The 15,930-nt window shown below is 51.1% G+C and overlaps 1 protein-coding gene across 14 annotated transcripts in view; it reads right to left on the bottom strand.

The window, feature by feature from the left end:
* Positions 1–2,515: 2,515 nt before the first annotated feature.
* Positions 2,516–15,930, bottom strand: part of DYNC2I1 (dynein 2 intermediate chain 1) — a 47,025-nt gene continuing 33,610 nt past the window's right edge. For 10 of the 14 annotated variants that reach the window (XM_035699979.2, XM_025448547.3, XM_049094786.1 and 7 more), the window contains 10 exons: positions 15,445–15,617; positions 14,503–14,665; positions 11,821–11,934; positions 11,667–11,728; positions 11,195–11,246; positions 8,449–8,509; positions 7,694–7,793; positions 7,378–7,509; positions 5,427–5,650; positions 2,516–3,095 (listed from right to left, as the gene is read on the bottom strand). In XM_035699979.2, the coding sequence (XP_035555872.2) occupies positions 2,921–3,095; positions 5,427–5,650; positions 7,378–7,509; positions 7,694–7,793; positions 8,449–8,509; positions 11,195–11,246; positions 11,667–11,728; positions 11,821–11,934; positions 14,503–14,665; positions 15,445–15,617 (1,256 nt within the window). In that variant the 3' untranslated portion in view covers positions 2,516–2,920. Of the gene's footprint in view, positions 3,096–3,739; positions 3,843–5,426; positions 5,651–6,170; positions 6,360–7,377; positions 7,510–7,693; positions 7,794–8,448; positions 8,510–11,194; positions 11,247–11,666; positions 11,729–11,820; positions 11,935–14,502; positions 14,666–15,444; positions 15,618–15,930 lie in introns of those variants that run through there. The other 4 variants (XM_035699981.2, XR_004805715.2, XR_004805716.2 and 1 more) reach the window with 4 other exon arrangements.

Genomic DNA, 15,930 nt, shown 5'->3' with positions numbered 1-15,930 from the left:
CTCAGCAGGGGAAGCGGACGACTGTTGCTTTCAGCTCAGGTCTTGATCTCAGGGTCATGACATCAGGCCCTGGGTCGGGCTCTGGGCTCAGTGGAGAGTCTGCTGGAGAGTCTCTCTTCTGTCTCTCTCTCATAAATAAATTGTTATTAAAAAGTGGAGACGGGCAGCCCGGGTGGCTTAGCGGTTTAGCATCGCCTTTGCCCCAGGGCCTGATCCTGGAGCCCCGGGATCGAGTCCCACCATCAGGCTCCCTGCATGGAGCCTGCTTCTCCCCTCTGCCTGTGTCTCTGCCTCTATCTCTCTCTGTGTATGTCTCTTATGAATGAGCAAATAAAATCTTTAAAATAAGTAAGTAAATAGTGTAGGAGAAATAAAGACTTTTCTAGACAAACAAAATTCTTAGGAACATTAAACCCCCAGGAGGAAGAGGGGGGTGGGTGCCCTGCGCCACCCACCGGGGGTATGATACAATCTGGGGCAGACTCACGTTAAACACATGCATGTTGTAAGCCCTCAGGCAATCACCAGCAACTCATTAAAAGAGATATTAAGTGCTTAAGTCAACAGACATAAGATGGAATCATAACAAAAATGCTCCATTAACTAAAAAGGAGGGAAAAAAAGAAGAAAAATAAAATTCGTTTCCTTGACGCTGAAAGCACACTGATGGCGGACGCAAATGCTGACCTTGTTGCTGTCTGTGGAGCACCTCCCAGTGAGCCTTCTGACTCAGGTAAGTAGGTCTTTTATCAACTCAGGGAGTTCTTCCTACAATTGTTTATTGTTACTTCTTTTCCATTTGTTCGTCCTTGGAAACACTTAGAATTCCTTGTCTGGACCTCAGGTCTTCCACTGTTTCCTCAGTCTGTCCCTCTGCACATTGCTGAACCATCATTCCTTGTGGAAAATACACACTCATCATCCTCAGTGTGGGTTAACTCTGTCTCTAGCACTTAATGTTAAACCTGGTTTCTCCTGTGGCTTTCTAGTCCTTCTCACAGAAGCCATTTCTCCTCGTAGCCTATCATTTTGCCATTGTTTGCTGCTTGCCCATTTTTCTTCCTCTGGCTGTCTGCAGAGCTCTGCTCTTTCTCAGTCCTCAGGATGAGATCCCTTCGTCTGCCGTGTAATGTATTTCACAGCACTCCAATCATCACGAATAGTCTACTGCTCCTCGGAGTCTGGCTGCCAAGAGCAGGGTCCAGCAGGACCTTCCCTCCTAGACACTGGGGTCAAGTGTACACGATCCCAGCCCAAAGCAGACACACTGGCCCAGAGCCACTGGACTCAGATGGGGCCTCCTCTTCTGTCCTTTTGTCTCCAGATGCTCTAAACAAGCTCTTCAAACAGCAGCTTCCCACCCCAAATGGGCTTCTCCAGTATAACTGCTGGCAGGGCCCTTCTAATCCCCATGCCCTCAAGGATAATTTTGACAAAATTGTATGTTGGCATTGATCTTCCTCTTGGTGTTTCCTGGTGTTGGGGCCTCCATGTGGAGGGGAGAAAGGAGGTGCCACTGGTGGGCATGGGAGGGCTTCGCCTGTGGAAGCAAGAGCAGCCACTGAGGGAGGAGCAGTTCTGCAGGGATGCAGCAGAGTGCACACAGGAGTCTTGAGTCTAACACCCAGGCTTCAACAGGAGGACCTTGGTCTTTCAATCCACTTTTCAGGCAGAGTCCAACGATGCCACATCTCGAAGCTGCTCCTAATCAGTGGGCCAGTCTTTGGTAGCCATGCTTTGTCTCTTCTGCATCTTCTTGAGCCTCTACTGGGATTTAGAAGAGTTAGTGTGGCTGCTAACTTGATGCCCTCTTACTCTGGAGGCCGCTGGAGGTTACTGGTTATCACTAGAGAAGCAGTTAGACTGCTCTCAATTCCACTGTAGGTCAGATTTCACAAATAAGGACCTGAGGGCTGGTGGTGGATAAGGGGCCGAGGGGCCGGGCCTGTTTCCAGGATTAAAATCTCCACACCCAGCTACGTCAGATGGCAATCTGACAGTACTCTGCTATGCATTAGCGAGAGCCACATGGACCCCTCACCCAATGGCCATGCGTTCCTTTCTTCCTTCTTTCACCATAGGCTGAGCGCCTACTGTGTGCGAGGCAGGCACACAGCCCTTGAAGATGATAGTGACAAAAGAGACACGTCTCTGTCCACAGAGCTCCCGGTCCAGTGAAGGAAGCAGAGGTCAGCCTCCTGGACACCAGTTCCACGGTGAAACCCTCATGCTGCTGGCCAAGTGGAAGCTCAATGTGGCCAGAGAAGACAGAAGCCCTGCCTGGACCCTTGCTGACCATCCCACCCTCACTGAGCCAGGGACACTGGGTGTGGGACAGGGGCCATCCCAGACTTTCTTGGATCTCATCTCAGAATTCAAGAGAATTTATTTATTTGTGTTATTTTTATACAAGGACATTTTAAAATACTAAAACATAATGTAAAATGTGTCTGACATTCAAATAATGTGAAAGAAAAACAAGAAAGTTTTAAGAAAACACGGTTGACAGAGGTCATTTCAATGACATCACTCCTTTAATTTACACCTGAGCATGTCCTTTTCTGCAGGACTAAGAAAACTGTTCATTAAAATACATTCATGGTACATAGTTTAAAACATAAATGTGCTAATATTTTAAAGCTATTCAAAGAATAAGTAAAAATATTCTCAGAGAAGAACATAATCGACATCGACTATTTCCTCTCAAGTTCAACATACACTAAAATGTTTGTTGTTTCCATTCAAAAATAGTGATTTATTTACTGGGAACACTGAGGTAACATTCTTATAAAACAAGTTACACACAGAATCCACGCCTTCTATCTACATCAATGTACATGCACTCAGATAGAGCTGGTCTCTCCACAGGAGTCATCACCTGGCCCTGTCCCCCACAATGAGCACACCTGCAGCCCCTCCCCTACAGGGCCTCCTGCAAGAGCCGCTGCAGCCTCCTCAGCTCGTCGCGCACGGGGGCCACCCAAGCCCTCCTCAAGTACTGGATGTCCACGCTGCCAGAGGCTCTGGCCAGCACCAGGGCCAGGAAGCTGCCGCTGGTCTTCTCCGCTTCACCCACGACCGTCATGGCCACCAGTCTGAAAGCAAGAGGCACAGCTGTGTGACTGTGAGTCTCCCAAGTTATCCATCCTCCAAGGAGGGAGCAAAAAGGAAGAGAATTCTGAAAATTTCAGTGTCAAATGAAAGGTTAGGCCAGAAATAAACATATAAAAACCTATAGAAACCACTTAGAAAATGCACTTCTGTGGCTGACCGTTTGCGAGCCGACTGGCCACAATGAAGGACACGCCAGGTCAATGCCCCAAGCACTGGGGCCCTGTCCAGCCTATGCCTCCCAGTGACAGGGATGCAGGTGGTCCTACAGTGCCCGGCAAAAAGCCTGAGGCCAGCCTCACAGCCCTGACTTTGCCTCCGCCACCCCCTCACTGCCACCTTCTCCGTTCGGGTCCAGTCTCCAACCTCTCCCCTCCCAGGCCACCGGCAGACATGCAGAGGCATGCACCCCGTGTGCGCTAGAGGCCTGCTGGCTGGTCAGGGCCAACCCCACCCCAGTCCCCACACGGCTCCGATGGGCAAGACTCCTGGGACATGATCTCCCGTCTTCCTCTGGTCACTCAGAGGATAACTCTGAGACCTGGCTCAGTGGCATCCTCCCCACCCCGAGGTCTCCCCTAGCCCCTGACCGTGCCTGATTTGGTTGGGGGTCCCCAGCATCCTGGGAATGCCCGTCACACACTCATCCCACCTTACAACTCACCAAGGAGCTAAGGCCTGTTGTCTCCTTGCAATGACCAGGGGCCATGAGCTGGGAGTCCATGACTGGCCTAGGACAGGAGTGGTGAGCCCCTCAGGGGTGCCAGCACTCACGGGTAGCAGGGAACCCCGCTGTGGCCCCCCAGGGTCTGAGCGCCCGCTGAGGTCCTGTAGACTTGCCCCACGGTGCAAGGCTAGCACGGCACATCCTGACGGGGACCAGGCCCCTCGGAGGTAGCTCGGCACACACCCACCCACAAGCCAGCTCTGGAGTGCCCCACACGTTCAGGGCAGCTAAGCCAACCAGGAAAACTTACCATCACAGAGGGAGGCAAACCAGGGGTGACTCCTAATCATAGCGTCATGCTAAGGGTCACTGGAGGGGGTGGGAGATGGGCCACGGGAGGGGGGGGGCGGGCATGGGGGAGGGCACATGATGGGATGAGCTCGGGGTGTTACAGGTAACTGACAAGTCCCTGACCGCCACCCCAACAATGATACTACACCGGCTGTGACTTAAATTTTAAGTGATTTAAATTTTAAAAAATTACAAGAGTCACCTCAACACTGTTCAACTACTCGTGTCAAATACAGGTCAAACTTAGTTGCCACAAACTTCGGGGCATGAGTACAGGTGACAAACACGAAAGGCCCCCACAGTGACTGCAATGCATGCCCAACATGGGCTGCAGAGTCCACGCAAGCACCAAGAAGACACGCTAAGAGCACATGTCGGCACCACAAGACCTCTTAGGCGCTTAGTAAACACTTGACTAAGTAACAGGCAAACTTTTGGGAATGAACTGTGTGTGCATCATGTGCTTCTATGGGAATCAAAGTCTGGAGTTCGATGATGTACTGGTCTAATAACTAGAGTAACGTAAGAATAATGAGTTCTGGACCTAAACAACTGCGGTTCTTGTTTTCCCAGGTCTTATTGGTGTGTCCCCACGTTCTGTCAAACCATGCCCTGGGTTTGATCATGGCTTGTCCTCTTTCTTCCACAAAGTGGAAGATGCTGGCTGGCCTCGTCCTCCCCAGGTCATAAGGAGCCTCCATTTCACAGCAGGAATATAAAATTCCAAGGAAGAAAATAGGTATAGAGACAAAGTGGGGACAAGAGAGAGTCCTTCATAGTGAAAACTCATTACATATTTCAACTTTGGATTAAACATAACAAAATGGAATTATTTAAAGCATCAAGAACTACTCACATGAGTGTGTTTCACATTAAACTGTGCAGAGGCTGGGTGGACTGTGATGTTGGTGTAGGGCCGACAATGACACTGACGTGAAATTAAGGGAATTACTGACTCCCGTGGAGCATTTCTTTTTAGAAACTAGAAGGAAGACTCTGTATGTTACTCGGCCAAATACTGAATTTAAACATCTAGTAAATGAACATAACTAAGGAACTCACAAAAAGTGTTTTCAAGGGAAAATAGTAGAGTGTGAATTCTCTCATTCAGACTTTTCCGGATGGGATATGAAATAACATTTTCTAAAGTGGTTTTCAAAATATTAAATATGTAACTATAATAATAGTTAAATTTAAACATAAGTAACCATGTCTTAAAGCATAGTTACCTTACACATGAGACCATCCAGGATGCTTCTGAAAGGATCTGCCTATGAGGGCACATCATGGGACTCACCTGTCTGGAGAGATGAGCTGTTTGGCCACAGGACCCAGGTCACTTTCCAGCAGGTCCCAGATATAAATACAGGATGTTTCATCCTGGGCCAGGAACACAGCAGGTCTTGTCAAGGACCAGCGGAGGCAGGTGACCGCGTGGCCCTCGGTGCTGCCGTTCCACTGCAGGAGAGGGCACTCGGAGGTCAGCTGGTGTAACCGGATGCTTCCATCTGAACAGCCGGCCTGGGAACAGGGGTGGAGATGGTTGGTCTCCATTCTCTCTTCCTTTTCACTCAGATTCAGTAGCGGCAGACACTTCAGAGCATTGGCTCTGTCCTCACAAACCATAAGGTGAGCACTCACCCTGGAGATGCTGATACACTTTGGACCCCTGCCTCCTTCCCAAACAGTCAATACTGAACTCAGCAAATATAAAAACAGGTGTTTATCTTTAACAAAGTTGAATTTTGCTAATTCAACCATCAGCCATTAAGACTGGCCCTGAAGAAATCATTTATTTACCCACCTTTTTAAAAAGATTATATAAGTCTAAACCATTACTGTGGTTATATATTCCAGTTAGATTGAGATTTTTATAAAACAAAACTTGGCTGGTTTAGTAAAAGCCCAAATTTTTAGCTTAGAGAAGCTTAATTACTATTTAAATCATTCTCTTTAATCCTTCACACCCTTCCTCCAAAACAGCAGTAGCAGGAGTTAACAACCACGAGATGGCCTGTGTGCTCTAGGGTCGAGCACATACACATACAGTGCGGGCAGAACAAGCCGGGCCTCCCGCTGCCAGGCGAGTGGAGGGAGCACTAAAGGTGCATGGCCAGCACCGAGTCTGTCAGTGGGTATGGAGCTGTGTCTGTCCACATCTTGGTTTCTTGGTATTTTTCTACTGACGGGAACCAGGACTGCTTGGAGAAGTGGCTGATCCCAGAGTCTGCTGTCCCAGAAAGCACAGAATGAGGTCAGAAAACACAAGAACCAGCCTGAAGGATGTGCCCAGGACAGTCTGGGCGGCAGGGCAGAGGATGTAACACAGTGAGGAGAGGAAATAGCCCTGCGTCCACTTCCTGTCCTAAAGGCACACAAGCAGGCCTGCGGAGGACAGAGGGGAGGCCTTCCACAGCTGATAACGTCACACTTAGGGCAAGACTAGAAAACCACCATCTGCCAATCACCCAAATGACGGAGGCAGCCACACCTGGATGCCAAGCTCAGCAACGGACTCTGGGGAGCTGTGCAGGGAGCTCACACACACACACACACACACACACACACACACACACACACACGGGAATCAGACAGGGAATGCGGGGACCCCACATGGAGGGAGCTGCGGAGAGGGCTCAGCACAAACCCAAATCCAGTCGGGGGGAAACATCATGCAGACTCAAACTGAGGAGCACTGTATGCCCTTCAAAAACATCAAGGTCAGGAGAGACTGAGGCACTGTCCCAGAGCTGAGTGAACTTATGCCCTGGCTGTGATTTTATTCTAACCCAGAACATCATCGACCCACCCATCAGAGAGCGGGGGCTGCGCCGGGCCTAACTTCCTGGTGGTCGCGGCCAGACTGCGGCTGCAGGACAATGACCCTGCTTTAGAAAACTACACCAAACCATTTAGGGACAGAGTGGCATTTCTGCGACTTCCTCTCAGATGGTAAAGCACGTGCATCCACACAGACTGGGAGGGTGAGGACGGAGCCACAGAGGTCAAGTGTGGTGTGAGGGGCTGGCGATCGCAACTTCTCTGTAAGCCCAAATTATGGGAAGATAAGGAATTTTAAGGCCCATTCTACAGCCACGTGGAATGACCTGCATGAGCTGCACAGAGGACACAGTCTCCCACACCGCCCATTGGCACCAAAGTGATCAACTTTAAGAATAATCCCCAGAGATCACAGCCGAGTTTTGCTGCCCAAACAGAAATGGTGCTTCAACCAACAGCTTCTTTACCAAGAAGACTGGTTCTCCAAACGGTGAGAAGTCAATCACGTTCACTCGGACGGGTCTCACATCGTGTTGCTGAGGTTTGTACAGTTTGGGAGATACTCTCAGATCTTGCCTGGTGCCGTGACTTATCAGACCCTGGGAGCAAAGAAGAGCAGTGGTGACCATGGAGAGTGAGGCAGGAGGTGGGACAAGCATCTGTTCTTGATACAATGGTACAGCATCGTCGTAACAGAAGCAAACAAGAAGTTAATCTTCAATGAAGATATTTGCCAAGCGACCAGGGAAGGAAAATGAATTAGAGTGAGATTTCAAGTCTTACCATGTCTGTGCCGACAATGAAGTGACTAGGGTCTGACGGCAGGAACTTCACATTCAGGGTTTGTGTGCAGCCCCAGAACTCACAGCCCTTCTGACACAGGCTGTAAAGTAACAGCAAAGATGAGCAGATGTTTGATCCTAACCCAAATTATGTGTCAAGCGACTAACGGTGATGTACAGTTTCAGCGCACGTACAGATTCCTCACTACGACCCAGACCTTCTAAGAAGAACCATGCTAATACAACAAATTCTCCAAGGGAAAATCGTATGCTGGTAACCCCCAACAACAGATGGCAAAAGAAAAGATGCTTGGGAAATAAATTTACACAGAATATATAAATACCACAAGCAATATACGAATATTTAATATTTGTGTCACATAAAGTGATAGGAGTAAAAGCAAAAATTAAAATTTCTGAAGAAACTTTCATATTGAGGTTTGTTTCTTGAAACTTACCTATTTAAGTTCAGAGTTATGTGAAAACTTGGTGAAAAATAGTCAAATTGTACCAATTTATAAGATAGAAATTATTTTAATCAAAGAAAATATTGTTAGCTCTATACCTGGGAACTGTATTTACTACAAGGACTCATTAATATTAAACTAATTTAGCAAAAATAATGTGAAAGGTTGGATTTTTCAGCACGCAGCAGAACATCTTCTGTTCATGCAATTACTTAATGTCACTTCCTTCTGTGGGAAATCGGTCCTGTGAGAGGAGGGGATGTCCTGACCCAGAGCAGCACAGGCTTACCTGTCGCTCAGCTGAATCGTAGTGCTGTGCACCAGCTTTATCCTCCCTCCAGGTATCAAGCCTACGAACAGGAAGCCATAAAGAAATGTACCTCTTAATACAAGTTAAATCAGAATCCAACTGGAGTTGCCTGAAATTGTTTTTCATTGTTTAAATATCTGTGTTAGGAAAAGATGCCAAAATGTGGCCCATGAAGTGTTCCCTCCCTCAAGCAGGCACGGTTCCTGCAAACTGAACTAGAAGAAAGGAGTGTGAAACCAGTCAAGACTCCTTTACATTTTTAGATTTGATAAAGTAAAATAATGGCAGTATGCTAAGCAAAAAAAAAAACCCTCCAAACCCCAAGCCCTCAAGTCCCAACAGGAATTCGTTGCTGTAAATGCCCACTGGAGGCCCCACGCTGGTCAGAAACTCCCAGGACCTCCCTCCTCACTATGCGAGGCATGCCCGATGGGCCTGCTCCTCAGCACTGGCACCCCTTCCCTGGACTCCTAACCCCAACCCTCAGCCCCTCACAGGCTTTGCCTCCGTTGTCTGTTCCCAACAGACTCCTCCTTTTGTATAATCACTGCAAATGAGGGAACTAAAAATTTATGCATATGGAAACCCAAGTTCTGGGCAAGGTATTGCCTAGAACCGTGGGGGGGAGACCGTAACTACACAGGTAAATTCCACTGGCAATGGGGCGGGGGGCGGGGTGATTCCTCACACATGACCAGCTCCAACACAGTCTCGTCTGTGATGTTGAGTACTGCTGTTGCAGACTTGAAGCCACCCTCCCACAGGAGCTCCAGGGCTGAGTCTCCCCACGTCACAACCTCACCTGGGAAGCCTGCCCTGCCCTTGGTCCTCCGCGGAGCAAGGAAAGATGGTGAATGATCAGCTCTAAGTGTGACCTGAGTTACACACACATGAGAGCTTGGAACTACCCCCATACACTCTCGTGGGCACGTAATGGCCAGCACCCCTCCACTGAGTTCTGGTACGAATGTCATCCCCTCTTTTCCCAAAAGCAAAGTGGAAACATGGTCAGAGTTTGGGTAAGTGGTCCTGTAGATAAAAGGAGTTTTTATACAACAACACTTCACAACAAACTTTCCACATCACTACCAAGTATTTTTATGCAAAATGATTTTGTCTCTATGGGAAGATCACAAACTAACCGTGGAAGACACTCTAAGTCCTCATCACCATCTAAAATTCCTAAGAAACGCCCCGGTAAAGGCCCAAATGAGCAACAGCCCTGGGATGTGCTTGAAGGCCACAACGTCCTCGGGCCCAGGGCATACACCCAGGTGAAGGCAGGTGAGCCTGAGCCTGACTGTGAGCCCAGGGCCAGGAGCGCCTCCCTGACACCCACCTGCTCTGACGCTCCCAGGGTCTGGGGCCCCCAGAGGCTCCACACTCTCAGGACAATGGTCTTGTCATGAGCAGACTGGATGCTCGGCCTTACATGTGTTAGCAGTGAAGTCAGGGAAATGACCCCGCCCCGTTCTCATGGCCAGCCGGGGGCACAGTCCACCGGCACTGGCCCTGACATGCAGCACTGGCACCTGCTGCGTCCCGTCTCTAAGTCCCTGATTTCTAAATGGTGGGAACAAGATGCATGTTGGCCAGGCTGGTCCCTGGAAAGCCAGCACTGACAGCTCATGACGTGAGGGCAAGTCAGGGAACGCCAGACCCGAGGAAGACTCAACAATTCCCCCAGATGCATCCTCCCTGGAGCGGGGCCTGGATGCCACGGCCCAGAAGCAGCAAAGTGCTGGAGCTGCCACCCACAACTGAGGCACAGCAAGGAGCAGACTGGGTCCACAGGGGACTCCTCTCAGGCCAGGGCCACCTGATTTTCTAGCCTTTCCCACGGGAGCTGCCTGCTGCCAGGAACTAGGCAGTCCCCAGAAGCCACAAGCTCCCAACAAGCCCCCAAGATGCAGTCTGACCAATGCACCCCCATCTGGCATCCCGGACCAGTGCTAACTCTTCAGCATCTCAAAGGGGAGTTCAGCTGTGAGAATCTGACCAAACCGCTGAGCCAAGATGGACCCCAGCACTGACCCTTCACCTATATCCGCCTCATAATCATACTGAAAATCACACCCAGGGATGGGGACATCACATGCTAACTAGACACATAGGGTATGTAGCAGCATAAAGAAGCATGACCTGTGAGTGTGCCCTACACATTTACATGTCACCCTTTCCCCACCAGAGTTTCTTCAAAGCCGTGGCCAACAGCTCCTGGGGAGCCAGCCTGAGGACCCTCCACCATGCATCCCAATGCTCTAGCACAGGCCCCAGCAAAGCCCCGAGCTCCCTTCGGGGCTCCTGGCCATTTCTACCGCTCTCAGCACACACCGCACTTCTGACATGAGGCCCTCCCAGCGCCCTGCCAGCACCACCTGCGCTGATGTCCCAGGATGAGGGCTCAGGCCCAGGGTGACTGACATGTCAAGAACCAGAGGGAGATAAGCCACAGTGATTGTGTGTCAAGCACTCAGGACAGAATAACACACACAGACAGGCAGGACCTACAAGCCCACAATGATGCGAAAGCACCGTGAGCTCCAAGGAAGGTCAATGAGTCATGCGGAGGTGCCCACCCAGCGGCAGGTGAGGTTACATGACACTCGACTGTGGCGCTCATCTTCAGGCAGCTTTGTGCTTGTTTTCAGAGTGGTTGTCGGGATCTCTAACCTCCACTCACTGCAAAACACTAACTAAAATTAAGTCTTTATGTCACACTTACCTAAGTCACTCACTGAACCTGCGATATCTGCCCTGGGTAATTCCACCACCACCTAAAACAGAACATTGACATATTACCATGCATCAGGGGTGACGAGGCCACAGCCTGATGATGTGCAGGTCTAACCAGGGCCGCGTGCTTTCATCAGTACTAAAACACTTCTCTGCTCCAGAGAAGAGACTGATCGCTGACCTCGGAACTAGTATTTTCAATGTCGTGAATCCCTTTCTTTGACCTCTATTCACATCTCTTCACTCAAACCAGTGGCCAGAGCCTCAGTGCTACCTTGAAAGCCCCGCCCCCTCCCCAGGCCCCGCCCCCAGGAAGTCATGCCCTCCAGGCATGTCATCCTGTCATCAGGTCACCTGTCATCGCAGTCCCACCAGCAGGTGCCGACCCGGGCTGGACTGCCACAGGGGCCAGCGGGCAAGGGGCGCAGGCCTGGTGTGAGCCCAGGGCACGGCCTACTCACCCAAATGTTGAGCACCCCACTCTCATCCAGGGAAGCAACGTGGAAGGACAAACCTGACATTTCTAGTGGAAACAGAAACAAGAATGGCTTATGAACAGGAATCCACGGTTCACAACCTGCTTTAAGGATTTTTACAGAAACGAAAGTCGCATACCTTCTTGCATAGAAAAGGGGGAAAGCACAAAACTCTGTTTTTTGTAGACAGACGTGGAGATGGATTCTACCGCTTGGATGGGACTGCAGTGATTCACAGAGGTCAGGACACCATCTAGGGTCAAAGCACACAGGACCGATGAGGGAGTCAGTCACAAGCACGACTAATGCTGCGTGGGGTATGGCCACCCTGACGCCGCAAGCAAACCACGTGTGATCATGGCACTTAGCGTAACTGTGAGGCAGAGACCCCGGACCTCAGCACACCCGGAAGGAGACAAAGGACTGATCATTCCAACAAGTCCCAAGTCCACGGGCACCGAGGGCCGGAGGAAGTGAAGGCTCTTGTGGGGGAGGGGCCGAGGTTGAACAGAGATACTAGCACCCGCAGAGAGAAAATCCACCTTACCGCACAGGCCCAGGGTGTGGGGGGCTCAGCAGCTCCAGAGAGGAATGGAGGAAGGCTGGCAAGGGTGTAGACACCCACCTGCCTGCCCGGGACAGAAACGGCACTTCACAAACTAACACCACAGAGCTCCTGTGACCTATAAGAGCCATCCACAAAATGTCCAAGAGGAGGGAAAAATCAAGACAAACCACATACAAAATTGCAGAAAAAAGAAATACAGGATGCAAATCAAGGCACTGAGATGAAAATTCTCCTCCCCCAAACCTGCGCTTAGCAGAGCCCAGAAGTCACGACTACAGACGAAACCACACCTGTTCAGACACTACCTGAAAATGCTCTCAACGCAAGAAAACAGACACACCTGACACCAGACCCAGGACGGACAGGATGGGGGGGCTGAGGCTGAACCCCGGGAAACAGACAGGGGAGGACACACCTGATACCAGATCCAGGACAGACAGGGATGGGGGGGCACAGGAGGGGCTAGGGCTGAACCCCGGGAAACAGACAAGGGAGGACACACCTGACACCAGACCCAGGATGGACAGGGATGGGGGGAGGGGCTGGGGCTGAATCCTGGGAAACAGACAGGGAAGGACATACCTGATACCAGAACCAGGACAGATGGGGATGGGGGGCTGGATCTGAACCCCGGGAAACAGGGGAGGACACACCTGACACGAGATCCAGAATGGATGAGATGAGAGGGCTGGGGCTGAACCCCGGGAAACAGACAGGGGAGGACACACCTGACACCGGACCCAGGACAGAAGGGGATGGGCGGCTGGGGCTGAACCTCAGAAACAGACAGGGGAGGATAAGACTGACCCCAGACCCAGGACAGGGGAGGGGACAGGGGGGCTGGGGCTGAACCCCGGAAAACAACACACAGGGAAGGATAAGACTCCAGTTCCTAGAGCTGGAGGAGGGGCCCTGGAGCAGCATCTGGGCAGCCCACGTACTGGGAGGAGCACAGAGGAAGTGAGCACGATGAGAGGAGCACACTGGGGGAGCACAGGAGGAACACAGTGTGGGGAGCACTCCAGAGGGAATCACAGTAGGGGCAGCCACCAGAGGGAGCACCGTAGGGGAAACACACTGCGGGGAGCACAGTGATCCATCAGGAGCACTTACAACCACAACATAAACGCAATCCTCTATGACAGCACCCAGCCCTAAGGTACCTCTAAACCCCTGTATCCTCAGCAGCAGCATGTCAAGGAGCCCCCCGTGTGGTGCACGTCACAGACCCCGACACCAGAACCCTTCACAGGGACCCCGGGGAAGGATGGTCCCCGTGTCTCCTGCAGGACAGCCACCCCTGCTGCAGCTCAGCCACTGAGAAACTTCCAGGAGCCTGAGCCCCTGTGAGCCTCTGCTTCTCTTCAGCGACTTCCCTTCAAAATGACCCTCCCACATCCTCCTCCTCCAGGAAATAACGTCCCTCCACTCTGCTTCCCGCACTCGCCTATAGATCCCACTGCATGCCTGTCCCGGGTTGTGACCCTCTGCCATTCCCAAATACATCCACCTGTGGTGGTACGATAACTGGCAGCTTTAAGGCTCAGTATAAAACACAGCTGTGCATGAAGTGAGCATTAAACACACATGCAGCAGATGTGTGCTGTTGTCATTGGAAGGGAGAATGGAACAGAAAGCTTAAAGGGCTACGAGCCACAGCCTGGGAGAAACACTCATCTGATGCAAAGGTTATCCAAAAAAAAATTTTTTTTAAGGAAAGAAACTTCTTAAGAAAGCAACAATAAGGCAAAAGCAATCACTCCTTAAAATGTGCAAAAGATCTGAAGAGACACCTCTTCGAAGAAGACACGCAGGCCTGGGTGGTGCAGTCTGTTGAGTGTCCGACTCTTGGTTTCAGCTCAGGTCATGATACTGGGGCTTGGGGTCGAGCCCCACGTTGGGCCCCCTGCTCAGCGGGGAGAATGCTTCTCCCTCTGCCCCTCCCCCAACTTGTGCGCGCGCGCTCTTTCTGTCAAATAAATAAAATCTTAAAAAAAAAAAACCCTAAAAGTTATTTGACAGAGGACTTATTTAGAGTCCAGATATTTAAGGAGAAGGAGCATTCTAATCTCTGATGGCCACAAGCTGAGCACTGCCTCGTAGATCCTTGTTCTTACTATTCACTCAATGCCTCTTTTGCTCCTAGGTCAGATCTCCTCCTCTGGGGTGATCTGAATGCACAAATGCATACGCCCCTCAGCTCTGTCGCAGCTTTTCTACAAGATGCCTGATGAGCAGGTGGGCATCACTGACCAGTAGAAAATGTTGCCATCCTGAACGTCCAGAAGCAATCACCCAGCTTCACATACTGGTGTATTCTGGAATCTTCCCGTAGGTCCCACAGGATGATGGAGCCATGCGCTGTCCCAGCAAACAGTAAAAAGGCTTTAAAAGGGCTAAAGCAGCAGCAGGTGACCTAGAATGACACACACAGAGGCTGAAGGCCACAGTCCTAGGGGAACAGCCCTCCCACACCCCACGGTGCCCCATGTGCTCTCCACCCGGGAGCTATGGGAGTGGATGTTGGCTCCGCGGGGAAGGTAGGGAGGACAAGCTACACCGCGGGACTGGAGTTCACAGATATAGTGCCACACACATAGCTGGCACGGGGTGTGCACGACCATCCCTCTGTTCAACCCACGTAGCCAGGCCCAGGATGGCACAGCCATGTTTGTCAAAACCTGATTTTTGAGCCTCAAAACCTGTTACCTGTAAAACTTATTCTTCTTCTTTAGTGAAAATCAGTGACTCTGAGATCAAAGAACATATGAACAGGAAAATACAAATATGTATTTTCCCAGTCCAAAAGGAAGCAAACCTAGGGGCTGGAAGAAGCATGAGAGGCCTCTGAAGACCTTCAGGCCACAGAGAAACCCCTAAGATACCACAACTCAAGTCATGGAGGGCAAAAAGGCCATCCTGGGGCCCCAGAGCCACAGCAAGGGCGGCCAACCTCTGGACGTCTGTAGCTACACTGATGCCCACTAGTGCCCTTGGCCCCCCAAAGCTGTGATAACCTGGAGTTCTTCAGTCTGAGCTGAGTGTTGAACTAACAATTTCCAGAGTCAAAGCAGATGGAACAGGGCCGAGCCGGGAAGTCCCCGGGGTCCAGCGCTGCCATCGCCTGGCACCCCACCCACCCCTCCCACAGCCCGGCCCCATCTCGGGGCCCCTTAGACTCTCCTGCAGCTGTACCTTCGACTCACACAGCAGGACCTTCTGGGGCCCTGAAGGTTGCCGGATGTCCCACACGCACAGCACGTGCCTGCTGTCCAGCGCAGGGGCAAAGGCCGCTGCAGGCAGCCCGTGCACCGACACCACCATCTGTCTCTGCACCTGGGAGGCACATAAGCAGGACACTTCTCGATCTGGGGGTAGAAATGAGGAAAGTGTTTCTGCACGTTAGTGTTTGCCAGGAGCCATGTGATGTTCACACACTTAGCAGTCAGATATGTCCCGCTAATGACGAAACAAGCAGAATTCTTTCAGGGAGGCCTGGGCCAGAGGCAGGCTTTCAACAAGCGGCCACCACTCCCCTGGAGAAGCCGAGCGAGCCTCAGGGTTTTCGATGCCAGCGCAGGCTGCACCTCATCTACTAGCTGCTCCCAGAAGACCTAGTGGCCCGGAAGCCTTTGTCAGGGGTTCCTTGATCCCATGGTCTTCACACAACGAGGCCTCCCC

Source organism: Canis lupus, chromosome 16, assembly GCF_003254725.2.
Source record: "Canis lupus dingo isolate Sandy chromosome 16, ASM325472v2, whole genome shotgun sequence".
In the NCBI taxonomy this organism is placed as follows: domain Eukaryota; kingdom Metazoa; phylum Chordata; class Mammalia; order Carnivora; family Canidae; genus Canis; species Canis lupus.
This window is presented reverse-complemented; position numbering and strand designations above follow the sequence as displayed.